At 46.3% G+C, this 7,959-nt stretch overlaps 1 protein-coding gene across 2 annotated transcripts in view; it reads left to right on the forward strand.

Annotated features, from left to right (window-relative positions):
* Positions 1 to 782: 782 nt before the first annotated feature.
* Positions 783 to 7,959, forward strand: part of LOC123994572 (optineurin-like) — a 34,195-nt gene continuing 27,018 nt past the window's right edge. For both annotated transcript variants that reach the window (XM_046297323.1, XM_046297324.1), the window contains exons 1-9: positions 783 to 935; positions 4,892 to 5,037; positions 5,241 to 5,437; positions 5,844 to 6,002; positions 6,154 to 6,326; positions 6,396 to 6,549; positions 7,149 to 7,264; positions 7,421 to 7,570; positions 7,796 to 7,880. In XM_046297323.1, the coding sequence (XP_046153279.1) occupies positions 4,896 to 5,037; positions 5,241 to 5,437; positions 5,844 to 6,002; positions 6,154 to 6,326; positions 6,396 to 6,549; positions 7,149 to 7,264; positions 7,421 to 7,570; positions 7,796 to 7,880 (1,176 nt within the window). In that variant the 5' untranslated portion in view covers positions 783 to 935; positions 4,892 to 4,895. The remainder of the gene's footprint in view (positions 936 to 4,891; positions 5,038 to 5,240; positions 5,438 to 5,843; positions 6,003 to 6,153; positions 6,327 to 6,395; positions 6,550 to 7,148; positions 7,265 to 7,420; positions 7,571 to 7,795; positions 7,881 to 7,959) is intronic.

The raw sequence follows: 7,959 nt of genomic DNA on the forward strand, positions 1-7,959 counted from the left end.
GGTTTCCATATGTTTGATACGTTCCATTGATTCCCTTCCAGCCATACAATGAGCCCGTCCTCCTATGGCTCCTCCCACCAGTCTCCTCTGATTTACACCCATGTCACGTGGATGAACGCATGGCGCACAAGAGACAAGAGCCTACTTTGCTGCAGGGACATTCCATAAACATTTTTTCTCTCCAAGTTAATGTTGCCATCTAGTGGACATGTGAATGACCTGCAAACCAAAAACATTCATTTGTGGTCCCAAGGCAAGCCAACTATACCCCACTGTATTGTTCATTCAGGGGTGCCCATATAGCCGCTCATCCTTCATAATCATACACTCATTTTACGACTCAGTTTCTATGTTTTTATTGTGATACAGTGCCATAGTGCGGTAGGCGGATGGTGGGGAAATTAGGCAAATGGTTTTTCTATTTGATTAGACTGATGGGAAAATAGTCTGCAATATAGGCTGAATAAATTCTCAATTCTCCAATGAAATTGTTAAATAAATGACTGAGGAGTCGGCTTTCTGATCTCATATGTATTGGGTTTATCAGGCAAATGTCACACCTTTCCCAAAAGTGCAAGGTCACTCCCAAAGGGAAAACCCGCTGGAATTGCAGTACATGACGTCACCGTCAGCTGCTCTGTACGCTCTTGTAGGCCAGTTCGAGGACGTCACTATAACGCAGCATATTCACTGATTTGCAAAATATATAGATGCGTCTACGGCTTTTGAAGGAAAATCACCGTAAGCCCATCCATCTGATTGAAGATTTGATCCTTTCCGCAGGTGATACAATGTTTACACACACTTTATTGTGACGTTAAGACAAGGAAATGCTGTAAACCAATAACAAGTCAGAAGAAAACGATGCAGAAGTGTTAAGGTCTGATCTTCAACAAGAAGTATCTGAGTTCTTTCGAGGTGTACTTTAATCACATGTGAGTATTGAAATGACGATTAATTTGTTAGGCCCTGGTGTAATGTGACGCACTGGAACTACGATTTCGTTCTCACCCTGTTTTTACCCAAGCTAGCTGAAGAAGTAGTCAAATTTGGTACCTTGTTTTATTGTCGAAGGTAGGTAGAATGTCAAATGTGAAAGAATATGAGAAAAGGAGGTTAGCCTTGTCAGATGTCAGTCAACCCATGTTCTGAGTCGGTAGTCTAGCCTGTTTTGATCGTTCACGTTATTTTAGAGAATTTGGGGGTTAGTCCCGACTAGGACTGAAACCCAAGTCCAGCGAAAGCCAACACATTATGCCTCGTTCAAACCAACTGGGAACTCAGCGCTTTCATGACAACTGAGAATTCGGGAGTTGGGAACTCGGGCCTCTTTCTAGAGCGCCGAATTCCCGAACCTTAAGATCACTGGCGTCATGATTTGACCTCGCCCCCCCAACATTTTTTTATTTTACCTTCTTATTTAACCAGGTAGGCCAGTTGAGAACAAGGTCTCATTTTACAACTGTGACCTGGCCAAGATGACGCAAAGCAGTGCGACACAAACAACAACACAGAGTTACACATGGAATAAACAAACGTCCTGTCAATAACACAATATAAAAAATTAAAGTCTATATACAGTGTGTGCAAATGGCGTGGGAAGGTAAGGCAACAAATAGGCCATAGTAGCGAAGTAATTACAATTTAGCAAATTAAAACTGGAGTGATAGATGTGCAGATGATGATGTGCAAAAAAGTAAATGAAAACAATATGGGGATGAGGTAGGTAGATTGGATGGGCTATTTACAGATGAGCTGTGTGCGGCAATCAGTTAGTGAGGGAGATATAAGTCTCCAACTTCAGAGATTTTTGCAATTCGTTCCAGTCATTGGCAGCAGAGAACTGGAAGGAAAGGTGGCCAAAGGGGGTGTTGGCTTTGGGGATGACCAGTGAGACATACCTGCTGGAGCGTGTGCTACGGGTGGGTATTATGGTGACCAGTGAGCTGAGATAAGGTGAGGCTTTACCTAGCAAAGACTTATAGATGACCTGGAGCCAGTGGGTCTGGTGATGAATATGTAGCGAGGGCCAGCCGATTAGAGCATACATGTCGCAGTGGTGGGTGGTATATGGGGCTTTGATAGACTCTGATAGACTGCATCAGGTTTGCTGAGAAGAGTGTTGGAGGCTATTTTGTAAATTACATCGCCGAACTCAAGGATAGTTAGTTTTATGATGGTATGTTTGGTAGCGTGAGTGAAGGAGGCGTTTTTTTTTTGCGAAATAAGAAGCCGACTCTAGATTTAATTTTGGATTGGAGATGTTTAATATGAGTCTGGAAGGAGAGGTTACAGTCTAGCCAGTCTAGTCTAACTACAAATACCTAAGTCAGAACCGTCCAGAGTAGTGAATCTAGTCGGACAGGCGGGTGCGGGCAGCGATCGGTTGAAAAGTATGCATTTAGTTTTACTAGTCTTTAAGAGCAGTTGGAGGCCACGGGAAGGAGTGTTGTATGGCATTGAAGCTTGTTCGGAGGTTTGTTAACACAGTGTCCAAAGAAGGGCCAGAAGTATACAGAGTGATGTCATCTGTATAGAGGTGGCTCAATGAATCACCCGTAGCAAGAGCGACATCGTTGATATATACAGAGAAAAGAGTCTGAGAATTCAACCCTCTGGTACCCCCATAGAGACTGCCAGAGGTCCGGACAACAAGCCCTCCGATTTGACACACTGAACTCTGTCTGAGAAGTAGTTGGTGAACCAGGCAGTCATTTGAGAAACCGAGGCTGTTGAGTCTGTCGTAAGAATACGGTGATTGACAGAGTCGAAAGCCTTGGCCAGGTCGATGAAGACTGCTGCACAGTACTGTCTTTTATCGATGGCGGTTATGATATCGTTTAGTACCTTGAGCATGGCTGAGGTGCACCCGTGACCAGCTCGGAAACCGGATTGCACAGTGGAGAAGGTACGGTGGGATTCGAAATGGCTAACGATGCTTTCAAAGACTTTAGAAAGGCAGGGCAGGATGGATATAGGTCTGTATTTTTGGGTCTAGAGGTCTGTACCCATTTTGGGTCTAGACTCGAGTGTCACCCCCTTTGAAGAGGGGGATGACTGCGGCAGCTTTCCTATCTTTAGGAATCTCGGGCGATACGAAAGAGAGGTTGAAACGACCGGTAATAGGGGTTGCAACAATGGCGGCGGATAATTTTCGAACGAGAGGGTCCAGATTGTCTAGCCCAGCTGATTTCTACAGGTCCAGGTTTTGCAGCTCTTTCAGAACATCTGCTATCTAGATATAGGTGAAGGAGAAGCTGGGGAGGCTTGGGCAAGTAGCTGCAGGGGTTGCGGAGTGGTTGACTGGGGTTGGGGTAGCCAGGGGGAAATAGACTTTAGTGTCCTAGAACTTTTTGGAGTTAGAGCTACAGGATGCAAATTTTTGTTTGAAAAAGCTAGCCTTTGCTTTCCTAACTGACTGCATGTATTGGTTCCTGACTTCCCTGAAAAGTTGCATCTCGTGGGGACTATTCGATGCTAGTGCAGTCTGCCACAGGATGTTTTTGTGCTGGTTGAGGGCAGTCAGGTCTGGAATGAACCAAGGGCTATATCTGTTCTTAGTTCTACATTTTTTGAAAGGGGCATGCTTATTTAAGATGGTGAGGAAATTACTTTTAAAGAACGACCAGGCATCCTCTACTGACGGGATGAGGTCAATATCCTTCCAGGATGCCTGGGCCAGGTTGATTAGAAAAGCCTGCTCGCAGGAGTGTTTTTTGAGAGTGTTTGACAGTGATGAGGGGTGGTTGTTTGACCGCGGATCGCTGTGATCAGGCAGTGATCGCTGAGATCCTGATTGAAAACCGCAGAGGTGTATTTGGAGGGCAAGTTGGTCAGGATAATATCTATGAGGGTGCCCATATTTACGGATTTAGGGTTGTACCTGGTGGGTTCCTTGATAATTTGTGTGAGATTGAGGGCATCTAGTTTAGATTGTAGGACTGCTGGTGTGTTAAGCATATCCCAGTTTAGGTCACCTAACAGAACAAACTCTGAAGATAGATGGTGGCAATCAATTCACATATGGTGTCCAGGGCACAGCTGGGCGCTGTGGGGGGTCTATAACAGGCGGCAACAGTGAGAGACTTATTTCTGGAGAGATTCATTTCTTAAATTAGAACATGAACACAGGGGTGTCAAATTCATTCCATGGAGGGCTGAGTGACTGCTGGTTTTTGGTTTCTCCTTTCAATTTGTGTGCAATTAAGACTTACAACCAAGTGATGGGAGTTCCGAACTAATCAGTGACCTTAATTCATCAAGTACAAGGGAGAAGTGAAAACCAGCAGACAATCGGCCCTCCAGAGAATGAGTTTGACACGTGCCTTAACAGTCAACCAGTGTTTCCCAAACTCAATCCTTGGAACCCAAAGGGGTGCACTAGCTTGATGATTAGTTGATTATTTGAATCCGTTCTGTAGCGCTAGGGCAGAAACGAACACATCCACCGAGGTTGGAAAACAGGTGAGTTACACCAAAAGGTCTGAACCTCTTGAAGAGTTCGCTAGGTGTTGCTTTAACATCGCAACAATATATAATCAGTTTATTAAATGACATGAAAAGTGGCCAGCCAACTCCGGCAGGCTGCAGGCCTCTCTCTGATTGGCGCTGTGAGGAGCCGCCTAACACATGACAGCTGCTGATAAGATGATTCAATAACGGATATTGCCCAGTGTACATGATTCATCGGGCAATAGTACTCCTTCACACCTCTGACAAGGCGTGTGGTGTTTGCCGTTTTGATGCATGCAGCTCTAGAGAATATAAAGCGTGATTGTCCTAGCACGGGCCTTCCCTCGAATCCGAGTCCCTGTTCTCATTCTAGCGTATTCCATGGTCTGAGAATGTATTGTCCACTTGCATGTCTCCACACCGACTCACCTTGCTGTAGAGTGATGGCGTCCAGCTCCCCCATGGTGAACGGGGACGTCTCCCGGGGTCCGAGCTCCCACCCCGGCCACAGCCCCACCACAGGCACCCTGGAGGAAACGCTGCAGCAGATGAACCGCCTCATCCAGGAGAACCGAGACCTGAAGGGTGAGGCATGGAGAGGGGACCAGAATGTGGTTCAGCCTTAAAGCTCATTGAGAATCTACTGTATGGGTCGGAGACATTAGGATGTTACGGCATATGAGGTTCTGATTGTCTTGCAATGGCGGATGATGTTATTGACTGCTCTGTCCGTGTGTATTTCTGTGTGTTTTTACAGTAATGTACTCTCTGTGTATCTTCCCCTGTAGAGGCGCTGAAGCAGACCAACATGTCGATGAAGGAGCGCTTCGAGGGTTTGTCTGTGTGGAGGGAGAAGCAGAGGGAGGAGAAGGAGTTCCTGGAGGAGAGGCTTGATGAGGCGCGTGGCCGTGTGGAGGCCCTCTCCTCGCACAACCAGGAGCTTAACATGAAGGTGGAGGAGCTGGAGGGCAAAGGGAAGGGACAGGTGAGAGAAAGGGAAGGCTAATGTTCACAAGGTTAGTTCTCTGGCTAGACCAGACATCAGCTTATTAATAGAGAAATTAATGTTTGGAGGATGAATGATTGTCTGTAGTTTTAGCTAGATTTTGTATAACAAAAGAAGAGACTTGGAAAATAACAATGGAGTGTTGATTTATTTACATGTGTGTATGAGTATTTTTTTTAAATTTTACCTTTATTTAACCAGGCAAGTCAGTTAAGAACACATTCTTATTTTCAATGACGGCCTGGGAACAGTGGGTTAACTGCCTGTTCAGGGGCAGAATGACAGATTTGTACCTTGTCAGCTCGGGGGTTTGAACTCGCAACCACTAGGCTACGCTGCCGCCCCTGGGCATATTTTTGTCTTCTCTCTGCTGTGTCACCTCCAGGCCGAGACAGCCAATCAGAATGCAGAACTGGAGGCGCTGCATGCCCAGCTGGTGCGTCTGCAGGCAGAGAAGAGTGACCTAGTGGCCATGAACTCTGAACTCCAGCTCAAGACAGGTCAGGGGTCAGAGGATGACTCCTTCATAGAGATCAGGATTGCTGTGAGTAACACTCACTCACTCACTCCATCCATCCATATTATAAGGGTGTGTGTCCTGACTTTAGCGTGTGTGTGTGTGTGTGTGTGTGTGTGTGTGTGTGTGTGTGTGTGTGTGTGTGTGTGTGTGTGTGTGTGTGTGTGTGTGTGTGTAGAGAGATGATACTGGAAAGGACCTGTATCATAATGAAAGGGACCCCAGGTATGACATGAGTGTATCCAGGCAGGAGTCTGAGGAGCTGACTGTCAGCCAGCTGCTCCAGTCCCTGAGGAAGGAGACCCAGAGGGTGGAGAGGCTACAAATCGAGCTCCAGGCTACCAGATCCAGGTAGGCCGCATTTCTGCCTGGGCTTTATGTTTGGGTGGAACCGAAGACTGATGTTCCTATGTCTTTCAGAATCACAGAGCTGGAGGAGAAAGAAACTAACACGGAGAGCTCCACACAGACCTCACTACTGCCAGAGGTGGTTTCCCCAGCACTAGCCAACACAGCATGTGGTACTGAGCAAGAACCAGAGGAGGAGCCCCAACAGAACTCTGGGAAGGAGAAGGTAGATGCACAGATAATCTTCTACCCAGCCTGTCTCTCACCCTGTAAGAACAGGGAAGTTAATGAGATTGAAATGTATTAATGTACAATATGTAACAGGGATTTTCCAGGTGAATTAAAGAAGTTACAGAGAAAGTAAATCAATGTGGTTTAATACAAGTTGCAACAGGGAGACACTTCCAGCACAGAAGCAGAGAAGCAGGACCTTATATTCTAATCTCACAGCACCAATGTTCTGTAAACACCCGCCGAGAGGCTTGTAGGAAGTCACAGCATCAGCTGCTACAGAGTCAGTGTCCCAGAATACAATAACAATCAGCGTCCCCTGTCCTCATACCTCCAGTCTGGCGTCAATCACTATCAGAACAATCCATGACATTCCGTATCAAGTCTAGTGACCACCAACCAGAAAGTTTTCCCAAATAAAACACTGGAAATCATGTGTATTACAAAACGAGAACATAAATATGCTTAGCATTGTTAATTACTCTTAACTGGATATTAACTTTTCATCTTACATTTCCCCATTACAATGTCCTAACCCTTAGCTTCTTGATCAGAACTGTCAGTATGTTGGGACTGTTGCCTGTTCTGTGTCAGGCTGCGTCAGAGGTGGAGGATCTGAAGGCTCCGATGATGACCCTGTTTAATGAGCTACAGCAGGCTCAGAGCAAACTGGATGAGGCAGAGAGCTTGAAGATGAACCTGCAGGACAGGTGAGCGAGACGGAGAGAGGGAGAGCTACATTGACAATGAAAATTTGCAAACTATGCTAACCTTTGCTCATTCCCTTTCCACCAATACCACCATTTCGTTTTGCCTCTATCCCTCTGTCTTTCTCTATCTCCCCATTCCTCCCTCTCTCTCTGTAGATGTAGGGATGTGGAGCGTGACGTGGTGACTCTGAAAGCCCAGCTGGTAGAGAAGCAGGAGGTACAGAGTGAGAATGACAGACTGAAGCTGCAGGTGGACAGCATGAAGGCCCAGAGCCAGCTAGAGCAGAGGAAGGCTGGAGAGGAGAGGTGGGACGGCAGTCAAGCATGCACACACTCTGACATATGCCTACTCCATCTGACACTGTTGGGCATTGGGCCCCTTGGGTGGGGTCTTGGGACACAAATTCCCTGCTCCTCTTTTGAAATCATCCCACTCCCCCCTATCGGTTTTCACAGGTCAATGCCATGAGTTTCTATATCTAAATAATATCTTAGTCGTCATGAGTCAATTGCCCCTCCTCCCCCCCTCAGGGCTAACCTGACCCAGCTGAAGGATGCCTACACCAAGCTATTCGAGGACTACAATGAGTTGAAGCAAGAGAGCAAGAACAGAGAGGTGACCACACTACTTAGCCCCTGTTAAACAGAAATCGGTCTAATTTGGCACATTGCACTGTTTTGTCCTTTGTCAAAAT

This window comes from Oncorhynchus gorbuscha, linkage group LG14, assembly GCF_021184085.1.
Source record: "Oncorhynchus gorbuscha isolate QuinsamMale2020 ecotype Even-year linkage group LG14, OgorEven_v1.0, whole genome shotgun sequence".
Classification (NCBI taxonomy): domain Eukaryota; kingdom Metazoa; phylum Chordata; class Actinopteri; order Salmoniformes; family Salmonidae; genus Oncorhynchus; species Oncorhynchus gorbuscha.